The sequence below is a fragment of the Stegastes partitus genome, unplaced genomic scaffold (genome assembly GCF_000690725.1).
Source record: "Stegastes partitus isolate 25-593 unplaced genomic scaffold, Stegastes_partitus-1.0.2 Scaffold1103, whole genome shotgun sequence".
In the NCBI taxonomy this organism is placed as follows: Eukaryota; Metazoa; Chordata; class Actinopteri; family Pomacentridae; genus Stegastes; species Stegastes partitus.
The window spans coordinates 223,801-247,727 of record NW_007578834.1 but is presented as its reverse complement, the minus strand read 5'-3'; the positions used below and the strand labels follow the sequence as shown (position 1 = coordinate 247,727).

Here is a 23,927-nt window from a genome sequence, read left to right as displayed (position 1 = left end):
CGTTTTATAAGACTTGTCTTCCTCGTACTCCTATTCTGCCATGTTTTCTTGTTGTGATGGACAATACAATGGCTATGTAAAAAAATAAATAAAAACATGGATGAATAAATAAATAAAATGAAATAAAATGAATGAAAATCAGAGTAAGAGCTGTTAGTTTGAATCAAATGCCACCTGTCACGTTGAAATGAGACAAGATCTCTGGCAGATGTGGACTGGATCAGTGTGTTCAGCAGCAGAGGTCTCTGTTTCGCGGCACAGCTGTCAAACTGGACACGCCCAGCTGCAGACCATCTGACCAATCACAGCGGCTTTAAAGTCCACTGTTGGCTCCACTGACCAATCAGAACGCTTTGAATCCGGCCTGAAGAACAGACGTGTACCGTATGAACCGGTTTGGCCCTGCCCACTCCATCAGAAAATTATGAGAATGTAGTGCCCACGCGTGTCACAGGGTTCACGTGTTGCCCACGGCAGGCCTTAGTGTCCCTTCATACCTACTACACGTATCAGACATCTCACATCTGTCGGTGTGCTTTCTGCACCTACAGCTGACCGGTGCTCGGCCTCAAAGGCACCAAACTTCATTTAGAATTTACTCTATTTAATATTTTCCTACTTTTTTGTTAAAGTTTAAAGCGCCTTGTAAGAATTAGATATTATTTTGAAGCAAAAGAATCCCACTTTTAATTCGGCATATGTATAATGGTTCAAACAACACTTTATTTGTGCGAAAATTAACTTTTACGCGTGACTCCCTGTTGTATACGTGCACCGTTAAAGGTGGCAAAAGAACACAAGAAGAAGCTTCATAAATGTGGAATATTAGCACAGAGAGTGGTGCTTTGTGGGTTTTATGTATGCCGAATATTAGAGTAGGCCAAGTGATTGGAAACAGCACTGAGTCAGTCTTTGTGAGTCATTCATTTTGACGGATAAGCACGGTTGAGGTTAGATTGGCATATTTTCAAACGGAGATCGTTGCAGAGATGAGCAGTCTGCCCTGTCTTTCCCCCAGGAGGCTCTGCTTCCCAGCCCCTTTGTTCAGTGTAGCCGGTGGGTTGAGTCAGAGGGAGGCAACAAATCCACACTACTGTGGGAACACCGACAAGACCAGAGGAGAGGCCCCGGAAAATATCTGGAAATTCACGTTTAGCCGGCAGTAAAGTTGCTTTTTGCTGATGCTGACTTTCGTTCTCGGAGACGCTTCGGAGCTGTGAGCCAGAGTTCGTCTTGTGAAGCAGCGATAGACGCCGATTATCTTCGCTCTTGTGGCCGCTTCAGCCTTCATCATCATCCTCCTGCTGCTGGGAAATGAACCGGCAGGCTACATGCTAAAACCATCACCGGCGCGCCGCTGACTGTGTGCAGTTGTTGCCATCATCCGCTGATCCACGCTGACTCTCCCTTTCAGTTTCTGCTCAGCATCCATATTTGCATCCCAGGGAGTGGCAGCGGCTAAATCCCCCCCAGTTTCTACCCCTGGCAGGACACTGAAAGTTGCCCGACGCCCCTCGGACGCTGAATTTTCACACAGCAAGGTGAGGTTTTTTCGTGCGTTTTGTGCGCTTTTCATTTTGTGCCATTTTCACTTGGAGGTTGAGCCCGCAGAGGGTGGAAGTGAAGGGCAGTCTAGACCACGTTGCCGCAGTCGCTACAACAATGGATCAAACTGGCGTTGTGTTACATTTTTGTTGAGGTGCGCATTATCATCCTTCCAGCCTGTTTTCACTGAAATCAGGTGTCGACTGGGGGGAAAAAAACGAAGCCAGGCCTTGATGCAGAAAAGCCACCAGACACCACTCACTCAGGGGCCTTATTGTTATTTTTACTTCATTTACCATCATTCACCACAGGTTTGGGGTATGATGGTGTGATTGATTGCTCTAAAAATGAAAAATCTCCTTTTTTTCCATCACCTGGATGAGTGTAAATCAGATGGAAAATGAGCTGAGCTTTGAATCTGGCTGCCTTCTCTTCTAATTCCTAATGTCTAGTTTCAAATCCTCAGCCAGATGTGCGTTGTTTATTGTAGCTCTAACAGCATTATATCTTCTTAATGGGCTCTGGGCCATGAATTGTAGGCCATGCTCCACTTGGGCACCGGCCTACATTGGCTTTCAGTCATATTATTACTCTGCTCAAATTGATAAGTTGACCAAGAAAGGATATATAAAGCACTAAAGCGCAATTATTAATAATAAATTAATCTACTGTGACACATGTGACGATGAAAACACTTTAAATTGTGCAGCTGGATGGCTAAACTTGTCCAACAACTGTCAGAAATAGACTGAACACAGACATGATGTCAGCTATGATCTGTGGGAGTTTCTCTGTGCAGCCATGTTTGGTTCATAGTCAATGAGATGCTCCACGGTTTGCTCAGCAGCACTAAGGCAGCATTAGTAGTAGTACGGCAGCATTTCTGTGTCCTCTGGTGGACATATTCATAGCCAGATAAGTAATCCAAGGAGTCTATTCCCATGACTGCAAGATAAATATGCTAATTTAGTGATTTAGGTAAACGTTTTTAGTTGCCATCATTATTTTGGGGTTGCGATGACTAAATAATGTTGCATTAACTCAAAAATATTTAGTGTAATTTGAACTAGTTGAGGCAGCTTAATGAAAGTAGCTTGATAAGTCAATTTTTCTTCATCTTCAGTTCAGAGCTTTAAATCTCCTCCCCAGACTACTAATCACGCCTGCACATTTTTTGTCGGCCAAGACCGGTAAATAAAAATAGCTTTAATGATGGAGGAAACAGTGGTTCCCATAACACAGTTTAGTTTGTTAGTTGAACATAATTTCATTAGAAGTTATCGTGATTTTAAAAAAATATGCAAATGTAGAGTGCAATGTGAAGAAACTGTAAAAAAATAAAATAAAAGTGCATCAAAATTTTGTAAAAAACTAGAAAATAATTAGTTTGTAAATATACTGTAATTTTAAATACATGCTCTAGCCTTGATTTTAAATGTGATCATGTGTATTTTTTGACTTTATAATGAAATCTTTACATTTACATTGTGTGAGGCAGTGAACTTACCTATAATATGTAGAGAGAAAGAGCGATAATAGTAATAAATGATATGTATATAAGAATAAAAACTTGTTTCGACGGATTACCAACGCTTATGAAAACACATTCAGTCAACATTTTTGTAGTGAAAACTTCTAGTTGTACAAGATTTAAGTAAAATTACAGAATCAACACTACTTTTCTGTCAATTGTCACTAATTGCATCTAATTTCAAAACCATATTCATGCTGAAATTTAACAGTTTTATCTGTTAAATAAACAGGAAGTATTTGTGAAATTCCAATTTTCTTTAAAAACAACATAAGGAAATGATTTTACATTTGTTTACAGTGTGTTTATGCGGTTTTGTTAAGATTTTGGGGTGTTAATACGGAAAAATTCAGTAAATAGGTAAATTCTGTAAAATTACTTAAAGTTTTTTTTTTTTTTTTGCAATGATTGTGCATAATATGTTTTATGCTTTACTTACCAGTAAAGCCTCTCTCTATTATTGGTCCTCAATGGAGATGTTATGGTGGAATCCTTCGGATTCTTAAATGTCAATAAATCCCGGTAGGATGATCAGTCGTATGAATGGAAGCTGCATAAAATCACATCAGAGGAGCGAGGTTTCGTCTCAGCCAGTGGTTCTCCATGTTTTTATTCTACTTGTGGCCCTCTGTGGGCATCAGCTGTTCAGGATTTTTCAACCAAAATGTGATCTTTTCTTCTCGCACTGTTTGATTTTCAGTGGTTTGTGGAGTCAGAATTGTCATGTATTTCACAAAAAAACGAAGACAGATATCTCTTGCAACACCTCAGATTTATCTTCTGGCTAATAAAATACTCTATGAATGGTTGCACAGGTCTAAAGTTAGCACACAGTTTGAAATGAAGCAACGTTCAAGTCATGATAAGGCTGTAAGTTGCACAAATGTTTGAAAACCTTTGGATAAACACTCCTGCATTGTTATGCTGCACTCTGTACAATCCGCTACCAATCCCATGCTCCCTGTTATAATTCCCTGTTTTTGACCCTCTACATTAATGAAGCAAAAAAACACCAAATGTTCTGCTGTTGGCTGCAAGAGTGAACACAAGAGTCTTCGTGCACTTCCAGCATCTGAGGAACTGAAGATCTAGTGGATTATTTTTAATGGCCATGTCCCCACAACAACATGAAAACCCTTGGTGTTAGCATGCTGTGTGGCTAATGTGGCTAACGTTATCATAAGTTTTAATTGTATGTCCACAGGTCAGAACTCGGTGGAAACTGTAACGCTGAGGGACATTCAGAGATGGTGGAAACTTTTCTCTGAAACGAGTAATCAAGGACTGTGTGGGTCGCCTGTTGTGCTTCAGTCAAATCTAAACTGTTGCTTCTCTCCTGCTCTCTGTGCTCACTTATGTTGTGTTTTATTACAACCAAATTCCCTATAAAGCTCTTCTTATTTGCATGTTTTTCTGTTTCTGCCATCAGACAACAGACCAAGCATGTAATAGTGACTGAAACACAGCCCTTTAAGGCCACATGTTAACCAGCAGTTGCTTCAGAGCCATTTCCAAGATGCTGCTCTCCATCACTGAAACTCTGATTTTATCATTGTGATGTTGTCCAACAAACTCATCAAACATGAGTGAAAAACAATATCTGGGCTGTAAATTGAGTAATATGTCCTTCAGAGAGAAAGTTAAATACATCAACTGTTTTGCTCTGCGCTGTCAATCAGAGAGGATCTACTTCCTGAAGGGGGTGTGGCCAGCAGCAGCTCATTTAAAGGTACAGACACTAAAACAGCCGATTTATAGCGGGGCTAGAACCAGGAGTTATACAGTCAAAGTGAAATTAACTATCTTTAAAGTATTTAGAGCTGAAAAATTTAAAAACACATTCCGGGGACATGTGAGACTTTCCGTAATTTGCTGCAGAGTGGCTCAATATGGGACCTTTAAAACACTAACAACAGCTCTCTGACAGTAAGAACAAAGCTGAGAGTGTTTAAGTAGAATAAAGTGCTGTTGTTCTTGTGGTTGTGAGTTGTTCTACTTCAACAGTCTGGTTCAGAGTTGGAGGTACATTTGCAACACCTCTGATTACCCCTCGTTTTGTTTGTTAGTCCTTCCTGCCTTATCCCTCCTGTCTCCTCCCTGCAGCTAAACATGGAAAGCGACGGCCGCCACTCCCTCGTCTAGTGCCTGATCCACAAGCCTTCATCTTCCAGGGAGGAGCTCTCAGGTCCCGGCGTCTCCCTGCTACTGTAGAATGAACATGCTCAAGTCCAGTGGACTGAAAATCCCTGGCCGCGGGCCCAAACATTCCAGCCCGGTGGGAAGGACCTCGGCGGGTGGAACATCCAGCCCCGTTGCCCCTAAAGACAGTAAGTCACTTCCGTCTCCTTGCCCCCATGGAAAAAAGTTTTCTTTCTCTCAGTTATTTCTTCTCATCACCGGAAGAGCCTGAGACCATTTATTTGTGTAAATGACTCAGTAGACACAGCTGCAGTCGATTACATGCTCACGCCATTCAGTGTTCTTTATGATACAAAAATATGTGTAGTGAGGACTGTTTAGCGTCTTCTTTTAAGGGAATTCCACCAGTTGGACCACATTTTGCACATGGGAAGGGTTTTTCTTTAACTCCATCTTCCAATGAATTTACCAAATTCTCCAGTTCCGTTTTTTTTTCTTGCCAGTTTTCAGTAGTTTGGATAAGTGCGTGTTTATTTATACAAGACATAATGAATGATTATGTTGGAGCCAGAGACTCTTTCATTAGACTTCATTGAACTGGGCCAGTTTTTGTTTTGTTTTTTCACTCTTATCTGTGGATTTCATACTTGGTTTTCTGCATTCTTTCTCTTGCACAGTCTTTTTTTTCCCATTCATTTTTAACGCTGTGTTCTTATTTTTTGTATTAACCCTCTGCGCTGTCACATTTTTTTACTCACTTTGGGCTCATTTTTTACTGCAATATAAAGTCCTGCACCTCTATGGAAACAGCACAGCCATGGCTAAAAATAGGGAGAGCTCAGAAATGTGTTTGTGCAGTTGAACAATATTTGAATGGCATAAATCATGAAAAAGAAAAAAAAAAGGCTGAATTCTTTGATCATTTGTTTCTCGGAAATCCCTGAATTTTTCCCAGGCGACTGCTGATCACAGTTGAGTCACTCATGGCTTTATGAGGGCGCCAAGGAATGCAGAATTTTTATTTTTATTTTTTACAGAAGCTGGCTTTTGCATCTGGTTTATTTTTGGCAAATGTTTGAATGAGACATGTAGAATAATGTGCTTTTAATGAAATTTCACAGATTTCAGCTTTGAAGATTTGGGAGGTTAAACATCTGATGATTCGTTTTAATTTTACAGTTTCTGGCTCTGATAAGTTGTGTTGTTTGTTGTGTAAGTTTGGCAGTATTCATGAAGATAATGTTCCTTTTAAACCCACTGGTGTGTTTGGGGTTGTAGAGGGTTAATAGAGAATTAAATGATGTGAAAACATGGCAGGAGTCCCACAGAGAATTATCACTTGACTCTGCACTTGCTCTCAGCCAATCTGAGCATTTTAGTGACTCTCAGTTTAATATTTTGGCTTTACAACTTTTGGTTGCTTTACTCTCAGGTCCATCTCCAGCTGCAGCAGACGACAGTTTTGTTTTTTTTTAATTGAAAAAGCTCTGATAAGCCATCAAATGTTACCTGTCGAGTACTAAACTGAACTAGCTGGTCGACATAGTGGAGCATTTAACTGCTACATAGATATTCTGCTGATGGTGGAAACTAAAACCAGAGCTGAAAGAAGATTAAATACTGCACTTAGATTGATTCCAGTGGCCAAAAACATGACCCCACAAGACTGGTAATGTTGTTGTTTCTTCAAAATGTCTACATAATCGAGTCTTGATCGCATTTTTGGCGTATCAGCTTTATAAGATTACACTCTGTCTGTGTTTGCAGACCCCCAAGCAGCAACAAATTCTGTTAAATCAGCTTTAAACAGACAAAAAATGCATTTGTTATAAGGCAGATTCATCACGTTTAGACATCACTTCTAGTATAAAAGAAAAGATGAAGAAAAATCACTTTGTAATTTAACGTACGATCTCAGAAGGCCTTTTAGAAAAATGTAATTTATGACCCACAACATCAAAACACAGCAGTTAGAATCATCTGCTTGCACAGAAGACAAGGTGGGAAAAAGCAATACAGCTTTATTATAATGAAGATGAAATGAATATTACCTTGTAGTTGACTAGTGTTGTCTGTGTATCTACAGTCTGGTATAATTCAGTCCTTTGTGCTGCAGAGCTCAGCTGTTGTCCAAAAACACATCAATGGACAATTAGTGACCTGTTCCTTCATTAGTGTGAGCGCACATGTTGTATTGTGTCCTACATAAACCCTCCTGCTGCAGTAAATACTCACTCACACCGTAAAAAATACACATTTTTAACTGTACTTTTTTCAATTTTCCCTGTTTGGTTAAATTACAAATAAAAACCAATACAATTACAATTACAGGAGAAAAAAAACCCAGTCACTTACACAATAACAGGCACAAGAACAGGCAAAAACTGTAATTGAAGTCCACATCAAAAATCTGTGTTTACTGATAGTAATTTGTTCTTTTACAGTCTGTAATCATACTATATATGATAATAGCATAATAGTATTGAAATCAGCTAAAAAAAACAAAAACAAACCCACATTATTTTACAGATATTTATTATTTGAAAACTATATATATATTGAAAACCATAAATTATTTTAAAAACAGTTGTACAATAGATTTTAACCTGTCTGTTTACTTTACAGACTGTAAATCATAGAAAGAATATTTATTTATTTGTTAAATGTAAAATAAAACAAAACCAAACACAGAAATGTCTAAATCTTTATTTTTCACAAAATGGTAATGTGATCAGAAAATTACACTGTGTGTCTGTATTTAAACCAAATAAAAATATTACTATTTTTGCTGTTACTACAGTTTTTGAATGTTACAGTATTTCACCATTATTAGAAATGAAATGAAATGAAAAATACTTTATTTATCCCAGAAGGGAAATTCAATTAATTAGCACATTTCTTCTGGCATTCTTGATGACAGTTTTTTTTTCTTTCTTTTTTTATGGGTCAAAAAAATTTGCTGTCTAATGATGAGAGACAAAAAACAAAACCACATTTTTGGACCCCTTTCTAAAGATTTATGTCTTCAGTCGGAGCTGGTGGGCTTTTAGCTGAGTGCCACAGACATGTACAGTAGTAATAAATATTACCAGCCTTATTCTTTGAACCAAATCTGAAATAAAAAGATGTAATGTGCATACAATGTATTTGTTAAACACAACTTGACCGTGCAGCTACTGAACTGAATAGTCTGCTAACCATTACAAACAGTCAGTGACACTAAATTACAACCTCTGTCTGCACAAAGTAATCACAGCTGTTGTCGCCCTTAAATGCAACCGCACTGTTTATCGTCCCCAGTTTTAGCTCACATGACATCCACATCTCAGCAGCTCCACATGTGAGCTCTGCTTCTGCTAAATTACAGCTTCTGGCTGAGCTGCAGCGAGCAGAATAGAAGAATAGCCGGCCTTCTCTGGCTGATGGTACGCTTGTTTCTCATTAGCATCAGCGTGTATGGGAGGCCTTTTATCAGAGGCAGCTACCAGTGTGTCATGGTTCGCACTGATTGTGGAATTGCACGAGAGCGAGGAAGGAAAACAACAGCTTTACAAGTTTGTCGAATGTGGATTTTACTGAATCTGAAACAAATGATTAAAGTGAACAGCGATCAGTGTTCATGTAGATAGTTTTCATAGCTGAACCCTCAAACCGCTGGCAGCTTTACAAGGAAAAATCACTAAAATTATACCATTTATCAGAGCTAGATACACAAAACAAAAAATGTAAAAACAAAAGGAATTGTTGGATTTTAAACTTCCAGTGGTCTTTGAGCTGCTCATCTCTGTTGTGTTGTTTCACTGGAAAAAAAATAAATCTGAGCTTAAAATTGCGATATTTCTTTAAAATCAGTTAAACAACTGCCAAAGCTGAACTTTCTGCTTAAACCAGATTCTGTAAAAACTAAAAAAATTTCCACTCCCCTCCGCAACCATGAAGCCATTAACGACTCAGCAGGGAGTAACAGTTACATGGCAAAAATTCAGAGACTTTTCAGCTGAACTGCAGGCTGTGTTCATGCAGAGCAGCGAATACACAAGTATGGAAGCACGTTTAAAACGTAAGTAAGTAAAAATGTAAAAGTAGTAAGTAAATGTAAAAAGTAGTGAAATATCCACAATATTATAGAGTTAACATTTTTGTCTCCAGTATTGGGAACACCGGTGGGCACATAGAAAAATGGTGTACACGTGGATTCCAGATGTTTTTTTTTTTCAATTTTAAAAATATTAATATTCAAAGAAATTCTGCTTTTGTTTTTTTCTTTTTAAAGATTTATGCCATTGTAAGTCTGTTATACCTCACGCAAGACATTTTTAAGTTCTCTCTACTTCTAGTCATGGCTGTTCTGTTTCCATAGAGGTGCAGGACTTTATGTTGAAGCGAAAAATGAGCCCACAGTGAGTAAAAATGTGACCGGAGCAAAAAACTGCCCGGAACTTTTTTTGGGGTTCAGAGGATTCACTGTTGCAGATCAAAGCTGCCTGCAAGTGACTTTGATCCTTCTTAGGTCATATTTGTTCAAATGTGGAGAAGGTTTTTGCTGACAGAAATTACAAAAATTACTAGAAATTAAAAGCTGCATCGTTCCTTTGGCGATAGTGAAATAGTCGTGTGACATAAAGAGCAGTCTGCAGTTTTTACTATATCGGCAAACAGTGTCAGCACAAGATTCTTTATTTGGTTTGTTGAAGCCACTTAAATGCATTTGGAACGAGAAAAAACAAACATCTCTTTCATTTATGTGTCTGAGTTCGGCCTGGAGGTTGTTCCTCTGTACATGGAAGGCAGAAGAGCTCATATTGTGTCTGAAATCATCCCGAAAGCGTCCATTAGCAGCTCAGAAAGCTAATCCTTTAATGTTGCAGCCTGGAGCCTGTCAGCTGCTGCTGGAGGTAGCTGCCCCATGCGGGACCAGCGCTCATCCAAATTCCTGCCTGTGGTTTTAAACAGTTTGTTTCCACTGAATGTGAACTCATTAATTTGCTCACATCCTGTTTGTGCACTTAAAGAAAACACACAGTAATGATAAATGCCAGGGCTGCTTTATTTTCCCACCAAACTGTTTGTGGAAACGCTGCATCACCGCGTCAGTGGGGGAGATGTAACCTGTAGTAAGCAATTTTGACAGCTGATACAATTCAAATGACCATCTCCAATTACATTTGTGTCTCCTGTGAATGTGTGTTGACTCGTCCTAAATGCAGTGTTTAGTCTTTCGTCGGTGATGAGATGCTCTTTACAGATATCCACGTTTCATTTATGCCTAATGACAGTGTGATTGTTACGGTTCCAACTTGTCAGACTGTCATTGCATCCTAAACGTTTGTTTTGACAGGTGTAATTATAGCGTGTCAGAATTTATTTGTAGATACATGACATGCAATTAGAATGACTCAAACGCAAACCTTTTTATTTCCACGTCCGTAAATACACTTTTTAAGATATCTCAAACTTACAGACAGGACCTGACATTTGAGATATCTCTGGTGTAGTTTTGAATGTTCCAGATTCAGATAACTACAAGTTTTACATGTCCAGAAAAAGTAATTATGCTGAATTGGTTGGAACTAGACAGGAGACAGCTGGAATAGTGATACCTGACTGAATATTAGATGTCTTTTTAATAAGGTACTCAAAATGTTTTATTGCTACTCGGTCAAGTTTTATTAGAATAACACTGTAGGACACATTTATATGCTTTTTTTTGCAGAATGAGATTAAATGTTGCTTCTACTCTCGTGTCTTTACAGTAAATATATAAAAGTAACACTGTAGCTTAGCATAAACACAGTATATGGAGGGTACCACAGGTTTTCTCACAAAAAAATCCTCCCTTCAGTCCCTCTGAGGTTATTAATATTATGTTATTCCTTTTAATTGAAGCTTTGATGAATCAGTAGTGCAGTGCAGATATCTTTAAAACTGTAAACCTCAAGCGCTGTGTGGGTGTTCTTTGCTCCATTCACATTTTAATTCACCGTAGACAAATTTTTCACTACAATATAAAGCCCTGCATCCTTATAGAAAATGGTACAGTGATAGCTAGACATAGAGAGAACTTAAATATAATTATAATGCAACAAATTATAGAAAAAAAGAGCAGAGGTTCACAGTTGAGTAGTTCAAGAACTGTTGGAAAGTGGAAAATATGGTGATTCTTTCTGTTTTTTTTACTGTTTCTGGCTCTGATAAATGGTGTGATTGTGGTGTTGAACATGCCTTTCAAACCAGTTGGTTGGTTTTGGGGTTCCGAGGGTTAAACCTGCGGTCTGGACCTTTTGTTGCCCCTTCTGACAATGATCGCACAAACATTGTTGACTCGTGCTTGTGACGTACACGTAATAGCTGCTGAGATTACTTCAAATATTTTACCAATACCAACCTGTCCAGTAGCAGTAAGCTTCAATGCTCTCCAAAGGGTAACAACAACACTAATTAATGTTTGTCCTCATCATCGATTGCTGTCTTATTTAGCTTCAAATTGCACAGAACAGGGCAGCCAGATTAGTTCTTTGTTGCTGTCTCCGTGCCAATGTGTGTAAGATGCATAATCGACTATCTTGGCTGACTGTGGAGGCTAAGTTAAAATCTAGTCTTTTGTTACTTATGCATGCCGTCATCCTGACAAACACACCTCAGTTCTTTGGTGATAAACTAGTATATAGTGGTTTTTGCCATGGGTGTGTGACACGCCAAGTAAGCACTGGTCTTCTAGTGTCACCAAGTTTATGATGAGAACTGTTTTTTATAGAGGGGTCTCAGTTTGGAACATGCCCCCTACCAGTATTAGACGGATTAAAAATAGATATTCCTTTAAGAAGTCACTAAAACTAAAATTGATTATGGCAGTTCTGGAACTTTTTTTTTTGTTGTGAATTTTATTTTCTTTATTCGGTGCTGTGAGTCTGTGACAATTTTTTATTTTTTTTTCAAAAATTTTCTTGTCTTGACTTTGGGTTGATATTAAATAATGCTGTCTCACTGATATTCTGTGATTTTAATTGATGTATTTTTAATGTTGTTTTGTGAATGGACCCCAGAAAGACTAGCAACCACCTTGTGGAAGCTAATGGGGATCCAAATATAGAATGAAGAATGAATGGATGAATTATATACAACCTTCCTCAGATTGTTGAGTTTCTTTTTTTTATTTGGAGCATCAGAAACATTTCTATGCCTCTGAGGTTTTTCCACCATAGTCTTAGTTGCTGTCGCCACGAAAATCCAGATTTAAAACTCTGGTATACTGTGAGAGACAGACAGATTTCCTTGGCACCAGTGGTAGGGGCTTGAATGCAACAGATGTTCATTATCTGTAAAAGTCGCACACTCTAGCTTCAATTTGTCAGATTCCCTTGCCACGCTAGTAAAATCGAACCTCAAAATTTGTCCCAATCCATCAGTCTAAAATTCCGAGGTCATGCAGAGTAGCTGAGACCAAGTCAACCCGATATTCTGGTAGGACATTGGTCATGTAAGAACCATTTATAAGCTCAGAGGTTACAGATATGACCAGTTTTTGGTGCCTCTGCCTGGTTTTCTAGTCAGACTACCTCTTTTATTATTAAGATGTCTTGTGCCTGTGATTATGTCCTTCTTACTACCTCAAGTTGGCTGTAAAACACTGATAATATATGAGTGGAGCCTCAGTGAGCACATGGTGGGATTAGTTTCCTGTTCCAGATAGTATTAACACTGACCTGGCCTCCTACTCCAAATCTCAGACCCCTGTTTGTTGGTTTTTTAGCTGGGAAGACTGTGAGAAGGGGCCACTGTGTCGGAAGTTGGCAGAGTTTACTTTGCTAAATTTAAAGAACTGTTTCGGCCTCTTGAGGAAGCCGTAGTCGGGGAGTGAATAGAGGAAAGTATCCAAGCCTTCCCCCTCGCTGCTTTTGATGTGAAAATAACAGAGCTGTGCCACCTCGCACGATGCAGCGTCTCCAGTGACCTTGGAGGCTGGTTTTTGCTGCAGAAATATCTCAGCTGTACTTCCAGGCTGTTGCATTTTATGGAGACAAACTGACTGTTTTTCCCATTTGTTGGAATCTGACGTTCAAAGGTTTTCTGTACGAAATGCAGAAGCTATTTGTTCACCTTCTAGTTTAGGCTGTTGAAAGTAAGTAGATGACATATAGTAAAGGTTCTAAAGTGGATTAAAAGCCAGAACATTTAGGGAACGTTGCATATACTTGATGTGTTACACCTGTGAGGGAGATAAAATCATACTTCCCAAGATGTAAAGTATGTTTTGGACATTGTAGGAATAGACAGAAACTGTGTACCTCAAAACTGTTCAAATGTCTTGAGGTGAATGTTGACAAATTGAATGTCATGCCTATAATGAGGTTCTTTAAACGCTGTCCAGTTAACAGTATGATAAAGATTTTATATTGGGGCCATTTTCAGCAGATCAATGAAAATCTCATGTCCCCCAAATTAGAAGACTCTCCCTGGTTTAGTGATTGACAGGGATCTGTTGAGCTCACATCAGCTGACACACATTTGAATGTGTATGTGAGACCAGGACTTTTCTATCGCTTCTAACTTCATTTCTGAGTGATAATTTTACATGGAAATATCGCAGATTTCACAGCCCCGCCGTTGTTTTTACCTCATGTGTTTGGTGAGCTTGTCAGACGATGCTGCAATTATGAAATCAGTAGTTTATTGGTGCAGAGCAGCATCTTGGAAATGGCTCTGAAGTGACTGTTGGTTGACATGTAGACTTAAAGGGCCATGTTTCATACTTATTTCATTGCCTGACAACAGAGACAGAAAAATGCACAAATGACAACAGCTTTATTGGGAATTTCATTGTATTACACTACAGTATATGTGAGCACAGAGAGCAGGAGAGAAGCAAACAGATGTGAGCACAGGCCGAACTAAGCTTGAGCTGAAGCACAACAGGCGACATGAAAACACAGTAACACACTCAGTCCTTGTTTACTGGTCTTAAATCAATTTATTTAGTTTTTTAAGTTTTCACCATCCTTGAATGTTAGCTACCACGTGTTTCCACAGAGTTCTGAATTGTGGGCACATGAACAAAGCTAATGGGACCTTTGGCCCCTTTGGTTGCCCCCTTTGTTACCCCCGGGGTTTTTCTTTTTGCCTTTGCCTTCAAAAATAAAATGAATCTATTGGATCTTTAGTTCCCTGGATGCTGGGAGTGCATGAAGGCTTTTGTGTTCAGTCTTGCAGCCAGCAGCAGAACGTTCGTTGAGCTTTGAAGCATTTTAGAGTTAGCAGCTCTAGAAAGCAAATAAATCTGACAGACTGTGAGAAGCTGCTCATTTTGAATGAAGCAGCAAAGGGGGAAGGACTACACAAAGTTCGAGCTAGACGACTATTGTTTTGTTCACTGGAACATAGCAGCGCAGTAAAATACTTACTGTCTTGTAAAACTGGGAGGCTAACTAGTTGTGGCGGAGCTTGAGAAATGGCAGAAGTAAACCTCTCCAAATCTCAACAGCTTTCACTTTAAACTTCCAAGTTTATAACAACCACAAACCGCACATAAAAAGTGGGATTTTCACCATATGGGAATTCATGTGATGTAACAAGCCCCAGAATACCTGCAGCCTGTAGCAGGAGGCGTAATAACCTAAATGTGCAGATTTGCCCAATCAAATGTAGGTCATGATGCTCTCGCTCACTCGCTAATGTCTAAAATGATACTGCATTGACACACTTGAAAGCCTCAAATTGATCAAAAGTGAAAAACATTCAGGCTCAGCCCCCCTCCATCTGTCACAGCTCACACAGCTGCCACAACCACTGCTGAAGACGCAACGCGAGCCTCAACCAACTCGACCAATAAACCCCCATTTAAAACAAAACACACAAAAAAAGAGCAAGTTAGAGCCTGAAGGTGATAGTCATTGTGGAAAATGATCATAAATAAGTGGAGCTAAAGAGCCAGAGAAAGCCGGGTGTGTGCGACCAAAGCAGGGAGAGATGGGGGGATAATTGGGAGGAGGAGGGACGGGAGGAAGCTGTGGAGGTTTCATTGTGCCGAGCTGATGAATAGTGGGATTCAGATGGTGGTGGGAGGTGGCCAAGCACAATAGTGAAAGTAAGGGCTGTGTTTCCAGTCTTCCTTCTGCCGAGGATCTTTTTACCCTCGCTCTCCTGTTGCCCCAGCAACCCAAATCATGGGTTAGCTCAGGTTTTAAATGCCACGCTGGGTTTTCGTCGGCCTGGATCACATATCACATGTTGCATTACTTCAACCTGCATTTCCTGCTCCAAAAACATCACTTTGTGATTAGTCATACTTCTGAGTGGCATGTTTTAGAGGTTTGTTTCCCAGCTCCCCAGAGGCAGATAGACCAATATCAGTGCTTATGAAACTCAGAAGATATTGAAGGTAGTTTATAAAAAGTGGCTCCATTTTATAGTTTTTATCCCCACAAAGAGCGACTGACTTTATTACATTTGTGCATGTTGGTATCTGCCTCAAAAAATTCCAGCATCCACCAGGCTTTATTATTAAGTTGTATTACGGGAGATGTAAGATGTAGTTTAAGGGGCTAAAAGTTGGGATAACCTGGCCGCTAGTACGCCAATATCAACCATTCTTGGTTTAAAAAAGCCTCTTGCAAGTCCTGCAACTGAACAGAAATACAGTGCCAAATTACTGGAAAACTCTGACATTGTTGAAGTAGGAGTCGGTGGAAGATGGGTTTTTAGTAATTCGTTAGTTTTTTGAGTTAATGAATGAAATGTTCAATGGAAGACAAGGAAATTAGGAAATTAAAGTATTATTTCTATTTCGGGTCACTTGAGTGGTCCAGATTTACATCTTTGGCTCAACTTGTGTTTACAGAATTGCGTCAGATATTCGTAAAGATCTCTTTGGCAACACATGATAAGGTGTCTTTTGATGAAGTCAGTCAACACTCTGTATGGAAAATGATTGAAGTATATATAAGAGTTGATCAAAATGCTAAATGTACGTGATTTAAATTTAGCTGGCTTCTTGTTATAGTCTTGTTCTTATGTGGTGATGCACTGTTCCTAGTGCTCCTGCAGCTTTTGTAAACCCCCACTGGAAGCCCTTTTAGGTAAACGTGTCTGTGGTTAGCACTGAATCTGTAAGAATGATTCAAAATAGTGACCCTTTTACTTGAAATTCAGTTGGAGAGCAAAGACTTCATCTGTTTTAGTCCCAAAAGAAAAGTACGTAATCACCATGTTGTGATCGACACGCCATCGCGCCACAGTTCAGTTGTTTGCATTGAATGTTTTCCCTCAAACACCTCAGAACGCTACAGTAGAACTCCATGTTGACACTTTGACCCTGAGGACGAATTCACGGTGCACAGTGATGTTAACGTTGAATAAAACAACAAGCAGGCTTCTGGCCTGCTCAGACCTGATGCGCCTTGTTGCAGCTTTGGAGTCCGTTGCCTCTTCTGCTGTGAAAACTGTTGTTTCTTCTCTTAGTGGTAGCTGCAGACCCAGCGCTTGTCACCAATGATGATCCTCCACATGAAAGTTGGATCATCTCAACTGCTGACTTACAAAGAATGCCATGTTTTCTAATCTAATCTTTCTTGTCCAAGTTAAGCACCGCAGAGAAACTGCAAATGCTACACAAAGATTTGTGTAACACAGTAAAGTGTCACGCAACATCCTGACTCTTGACAGTTACTGCTTGCATATGTTACACCTTCACGACTGTCTCTGAACTTTTCGATCCACCTACATAACCTAATCTATAAATGCAAAGATCCTGTCTAATCTTAAGTCCAGACTTCACTATAGAGTTCTCTTTTAGTCTGTTAATTGTGACAATGAACTCAACCACAAATGTCAGATCTTTTTAGCATGAGGGTTTCTCAGGTGCATTTTTAAACCATCTCTGGTGCTTTGGATGCAGCTCATAATCCAGCTGTGGTCCCAGCTGCAGAAAACGCTCGATATGGGTCACTCCCAGACAAAAGCAAATGAAATGCACCTTTGAAAAGGTTTCTCTGCTGAAAGCCTGCAATATATTATCATCTTTAATCACTTGGAAAAAAAAATTGTCACAGTTTCTCCCAGAATAACCATCTACCAGACGCAACACATTCCTAAAAACTTCCAAACTGTATCATCAAGTTAAAGCCCTTTTGAAGTTGTACCCGTTTTCGTTTGTGTCTCACGTAACAACATATGGAAGCAATTGGGGCATAAAGTATATAAAGCAGCAGCCGTCGAGGCCCTCGAAGCCTCAGGCCCTCCGTCAGGGTGTCGGGGAGACAGTCGGGGCACTAACCGTTCCTGCACACAGATAAACACACTTTTACTGGCGGCGCGGTGCAGCCGACCGCCTGTTAATGGTGCCCTGCTCAGTTTACAGGCTGCCGTGGAAAAAGCCAGAGATCCAGCTCATCTATGTGTCAAACAGGCACTATCACAGGGCTGCATGGCGGGGTTAATCACCGCCACATCACAGATACCATCTCTCTGACCCACTTTTCAGAAGGAATTAGAGTATTGCCTAATCTTGCACAAACTGCACTGTTGTGTTGGATGTTGCTGCAACACAAGGGTTTTTTTTCTTTTCCTTTTTTCCTGCCTGCATGACGCGGTGGGACGGGATGAATAGTGTGAAGACGATTCTGGCGGACTGTGAATGAGGATGTCCTCACAATGTGCACAGTGTTTACAACTTGACACACCAGTGAAGGGAGTTTATCTCAGGGACTGTGATGTTAATAACAATTAAATTAGTTTTATTTCATTAAAGACCATTTCCTTTTCTGTCACCCAAGTGTTTTATGAACACTTGTGCTGCTCTGCAACTTGGGAAATAACAACACATTTCTTTTTTTCCCAGGCACCCCACTCAAGCCCACCACACCGACTAAAATCTCCGAGGAGGGCGATGATGTTTTGGGGGATTACACTGTGGGCGAACAGGTCTGGGTCAACGGTGTCAAACCAGGAGTTATCGCCTACCTAGGGGAGACCCAGTTCGCCCCGGGACAGTGGGCCGGCGTGATACTGAATGACCTAGTTGGCAAAAACGATGGTTCAGTGGGTGGCGTGCGCTACTTTGAGTGCCAGCCCCTGCAGGGCATCTTTACGCGACCCTCAAAGCTCACCCGACAGCCGGTCGGTGAGGGGAGCGACAGCCACTCCACCGACTCAGCCCAGAATCAGACTCAGCAGGGCGGTGGCGCCCCTGGTGGCCAGCGGGTGGTGGTGCCGCTCAGAGAGGGGCTGCTCAACAGCGCTGTGAAAACCGGGAATGAGTCGGGGTCCAACATGTCCGACAGCGGATCAGTGAAAAAAGGCGGAGACAAGGATCTTCGAGTTGGAGATCGAGTTCTGGTGAGTAAGTTTGTGCTGAAAATGTGTCACAAGTTCCTCTTAAAGTTCATATTTCTATCACCAAGAAACAAACACACAACAACTTACTGATGTCAGGTTCATTCTGCTGGTTATTCAAGGTTTTGGTGTTTGTTGTTACAATACCATATAAGAAAGCAACTGAATGGCAAAAAAACAAAGAAACAGAAAAAGAATTCCAACTTGGACTTGAATGAACAAGCCATTTTAAACCGGGATGCATGATATTGGGAAAAAAATGACATTAGGACATTTAGTTTTTCTGCAATATGCTCTATATTGTGATATGAAAACATACAAAAATGTTCACCGGATGACTTAAGGAACTCTGTGTGGAAAAAAGTCATCATTCTTGAGTGATTGGACTGATTTTGTTGGAGTGCACCTGCCCTGAGAATGAAAATATAATTGTAGAGAAGCTAAACAAGCTGTTTGAATTCTTTCTCCTGTTGTGTAACGCTGCTGAAGGCATCCAAAATAGATTTTTGCAACAACTTCAAGAAAAAGACGCTGCCGACAGAATGCCTGTTTTTAGTCAACATCATCCTTTTTTTAGCTGAAATATTTTCGAACAACTCCTTTCTATTTGCAACCAAATCTTTCTTTTCAGTGTTCCTGTCCTGTTTCTCGCTCATTTTGCCATGCACATGTGAAGCCCGCATGGAAGCAAACACTGTTCAATTCAAGAATCCTTAAATCAGAATAAATCAGACAGATTTCTCTTGAGAACTGTGCAAGTTTTCTTTTTGTACAAAAGAAGCTAAAAAAAAGTCACAGCATGAGGTGTGGCTTCAATTGTTTTACACTGCACTTCCTGCAAAGAGACTCATGGAAACACTGAAACTCAAAAATGTCAATAAAACATAAAAACATAAAAAAAGAAAAGCTGGAATTGTTTGATGCTTAGTTTTTGCAAGAAATGAAGTAAACTGGAATCAGTTGCTACCAACAGTTAAAAACAACGGTGGCTCTACGTTGTACAGATATTTCACTATTTACATTTTTAATTTGCTTCTGTTCTGTTTAAACACAGCCTGCAGGTCACCTGAAAAGCCCCTGGATTGTTGTCACATGACTGTTGGTTGCAGCTGGGTCCTTGATGGCTTCTTAGTTGTACTGAGGAGTGTGGAATTTTTAGATTTTTACAGAATTTGCTTGGAGGAAACTGTTTCTTTAGGTAAATCTTAAATGAGAAATGTAGAATACAGTGGTTTTGATGAAACAAAACAACTTGAAGCTCAGACTTGGTTAAGTTTCATGACATTCCTTCTGTTTTAATAGTTTCTGGCTCTGATAAATGGTTGATAATTCTTTATAAAGACAACCTGCCGTCAATTTGGACTTCAGATGTTTAACTTGTCTCTTATTATTTGGCTCCTTCGAAATGGTTTGTTAAACAGTTTACCTATATTTAAAATTTAATTCTTGGCAAAATAAATCAGGGAAATTTAAGCTGTCTCTGAAGAGGCAAGAGAATCTCAAAGACTGCAGAAACGGTCCATTTTACAGGTGTTTAGCAGAGTATATTTTATAAGAAACCAGACTGTTTACATGTCAGCATTCCAAGAAGAAGGAACATTTATCCACTTTGCAGCTTTATCACAGATGTTCCTTCTGGAAATTTGCACCACAATGGAAACTTGGGGTATCATGAGCGATCCAAACGTTTCATCCATCCATCATTTTCTAGTGCAGGTTTGTGGAGACTAACTACGGAGAAAGATGCCGACTTTCTTTTCCAGCTCTGTGACAAATGAGAACATAAATAATTTCACAGCCAAAGTAAATCTGGCAATTAAAATTTATGATGTTGAACTGGATTTTTCGTAATTATTTGACTTTAACATAATCCGTGGTAGCTGGATGTGATTGAGTCCCAGCGGATGGCTAATTACAATTTCATGCAGTCGTAATGTGACACATTAGAGGATTGTTCTGGTTCTGGTGCTGGAATTCAACCTTGATCCAACCTCTGTTGAAACGTTATCCCATAGCTTGTTGTTGCACGTAAGCTGGTCCAAACGGAGATATTTTTTTTGTTTTTTTTTTTTTATCTGCGTTTTGTGTATTTCCTTATTGACGCGGCGTTCGGTGCATGGAAATACTGGCCCCAGGTCACATAGCTTTCCATTTACTGATGGGCACAGGGGACAGTTACATCAGATCCTGTGCAGTCAGAAGCGAGGAGCTCGAACGGCCTTCCTACTGGTCAATATTGTAAATCACTCCGGATTACTTTCAGCACTTGGGAGAAGCCCAACTGCTGACACATTGATCAGCGAATCCATCTATTTGCTAAGCCTCTCCTGTGTAATCCATCTCACTGCGGTGGCTTGGATGTGCTGCCATCCAGCCGCCTCACAGCCCTGCTGCTGCTGCTGCTGCTGGAAACACAACACTGCCTCCAAAAATTCTGTGAAATGAGCACAAAGTGTGAAACTCAGATTACACTCTGTGGACACAAAGAGAATCTCCATTAGGTATTGAATTATGTGATAGTAATTTGTTTCTGCGTGCGTTTCGTCGAGCCGTCTGGAGGCTTCTTCGACACTTCGGCTCTCTTGCTGAGAAGTAATCTTGAACTGAGGTCAGGCTTTGCTGATGTGTGTTCTTGAGTTTGCCTCGAGAGGATGCTGCTCTGAATATTTAACAAAAAAAAAAGAACTGCAGAACTGTTTCCTAAACAGCCTCGGAGGCTAAATACAGGATCACTGTCTCCGTTCGCCTCGCCACCTTTGACACCCGAGCACCGGCAGGAAGCAGAAAAAGTGCCTCTCCGCCAGCTTTACTGTTTAACCAGAGGCCTTTTCTGCCGCTGCAGAGCTCAGCGGAGGTTAAATGAGTGTTTTCTCTCAGTGGGTTTGCATGTGATGCGGCTGGTGTTTATTTGGATGTTTTGAAAGCCACTCAAATAGCTGCCAGTCAGGGAAATTCCTTCACGCCAGCATAGAACGGTTATGGAAGCACAAAATGGGTGTAATTAAACAGATGATTTCCAGATTTAATTTCATCAAGTCTGACCAAGTGTTCAATGCATGCATGTTTGCTCACAATAGCTTTCAAAACAGGTCCTAAATGTTTCTGCATTCATTCTTATGACAAGTCTTGGACAACAAGACTGTGGATGTTTGAACTAGAGCCTGACTGATGATGCACTGTTGTAGCACTCATGGACTTAATTCACAAATGTGCACCAGGAAATGAAATTGGGCCAAAGTTTGCATTGCATCACCTTTAATGGGTCGTTGTATGAGTTTATACTTATCTACTGTTTGCATGCTCACATTGTAGTGTAGCGTGTTAGCACTTGATGGTGGTAGAAAGTCAGATGATCCACAGACTCAAGGTGGACAAAACCTCTGGGTCTTAAAAGTAAATCTGACGTAGAAGAGCCTTAAACCTGCATTCTTTCTGACAGCCAGCAGGGGGCGACTCCTCTAGCTGCTTCTATAGACGTCTGTGATAAAATGACTCTACTTCTTTCTTGATGTATTCACTCAGTAAACATTTTCCTCAGCAGTTTATGGTCTGAACCACTAGTTTTAAGTCTCTTTCAATACCACATGGTGTTCATTTTGTAATTTATGGTCCCATTTAGAATGAAATAGACGATAAAACAGGATCTGTTTTAACCCTCTGAGCACCTGTCACATTTTTATTCCTTGCGGGCTTATTGCTGGTTGCAATTTAAAGTCCTGCATCTGTATAGAGGCAGAATTTGTGCAGAATGACAGTTAAAATTTCATAAATCTTAAAAAATAAACAAAATTATGTTTCTTGAATTATTTATTTTACAGAGAAAGAGATTTTTTATGAAGTATCACAAGTTTAAGCTTAGATTTGGTTAACTTTTAACTAGCTGGCAGGTTTATGGGTTCAGAGGGTTAACATAGGGCTTTGACAAACTCAGCTCAAAACACATTATCAGAACACGATGAGATTAGCTGGGATGATGAGCTAATTTAATTCTTGAGGTAGGGATTTATCTATAACACGTGCAGGACTGCTATACGGGGCGTTTGGATGAGTTTGGCACTAACCGGAGTCGGGATGCGACTGATGCTGACTGGCTGTCTGACGCTTTGACACTGAGTCACTGAGACATCACACAGCCGAGCTGACGGCAAACCATCTCAGCTTAACATCTCGTGACACCACAGCGTTCCTCGGCACGACTTCCTCGTTGGCCTCAGCGGTTTGAGAAGAGTCGCTTCAGGAGGGGAATATTAATTTGACAATAGAAATCTGAAGAGTGACTCACCTCACCCTGTTTAATCTGTCTTCACATTCAGCTTCGTTCTGAATCAAGTAGTGTGTAATATATATATATATATAGAGATAGATAGATAGATGTAGATATAGATGTAGATATGTTTTTATCTGTGACCTGGATGCGCTCCAAAAACAATAAATTAAAAATTCTGAGAAAGGTCATGGTTGTTAAATGCTAAATTAATGGTAATAAATGTTGCAGATGTGCGAAAACATCTGCTGCTCTTTCACATCTGTTCATTCTGCACATTAATTCCACAAATGCCTGTGAATGGGAACACAGTAGTGTAGTTACAGAGGCCCAGAATGTAATCTATTACAGGTAGTAGGAAAAGTCTGGATCTGTATAATGACATTTTAGAGGAACCTCTTTGAGGAAATGGGACGTTTGTACACACTGGAGAGTTTTCGTGGGCCTTACATGTGGTCAACATGTGTGAAAGACATTCGGCAGCTGTGCGGGTCAGTTTTGTGTGGATTTTAGAGCATCTTCCGAACAGGAAAGCAGTTTTTCAGAGCTGTGAGAAGTGACGATGCTAAATATATCACAAGAGACAGATGACTTCCTATGGAGGCAGAGCTCACGTTTCCTGAGAGAGTTTAAAGTTTCTATAGGTTAAAAAAATAAGCTGAAACATGATTGAATAACAAGTTTAAGTTATCTATAAAGCAAAAATGCCAAACATTATTTGGTTTATGCAAGTCAAAGATGAAGATTTTCCAGTTTTTCTCTTTATAAGATTGTAAATTGCACGTTTTAAAGCCACTCTTATTAGCTCAGGACGTCACTGCATGTGTCCTGTATTTCTAATCGCAGCATAAACTTGGAAGACATCCAGAATACAGCGTCTCTGCCAATTACAGTCGTGTGCCAAACAGCAAAAAAAAAAAAAAGAGCCTTGTCTGCTTATTTTGAACATCCTGCACAACTAGGATCATGCCACAAAACGCTGACAAAATGAGCATATTGCAGCTCATATATCACAGATTCACCAGCGCCAGCGCATGTTGGCCGACACGTAAAGAAAGTGTAGTGAGCTCGGCTGAACGGGACACGAGCTGGCAGATCAGCGTATCGCAGCTGAGCAGGCAG

The 23,927-nt window shown here is 40.1% G+C and overlaps 1 protein-coding gene across 3 annotated transcripts in view; it reads left to right on the top strand.

The window, feature by feature from the left end:
• The first annotated feature begins 1,101 nt into the window (after nucleotides 1-1,101).
• Nucleotides 1,102-23,927, top strand: part of clip2 (CAP-GLY domain containing linker protein 2) — a 58,807-nt gene continuing 35,981 nt past the window's right edge. For all 3 annotated transcript variants that reach the window (XM_008296145.1, XM_008296144.1, XM_008296146.1), the window contains exons 1-3: nucleotides 1,102-1,541; nucleotides 5,180-5,403; nucleotides 18,048-18,544. In XM_008296145.1, coding sequence (XP_008294367.1) covers nucleotides 5,289-5,403; nucleotides 18,048-18,544 — 612 coding nt within the window. In that variant the 5' untranslated portion in view covers nucleotides 1,102-1,541; nucleotides 5,180-5,288. The remainder of the gene's footprint in view (nucleotides 1,542-5,179; nucleotides 5,404-18,047; nucleotides 18,545-23,927) is intronic.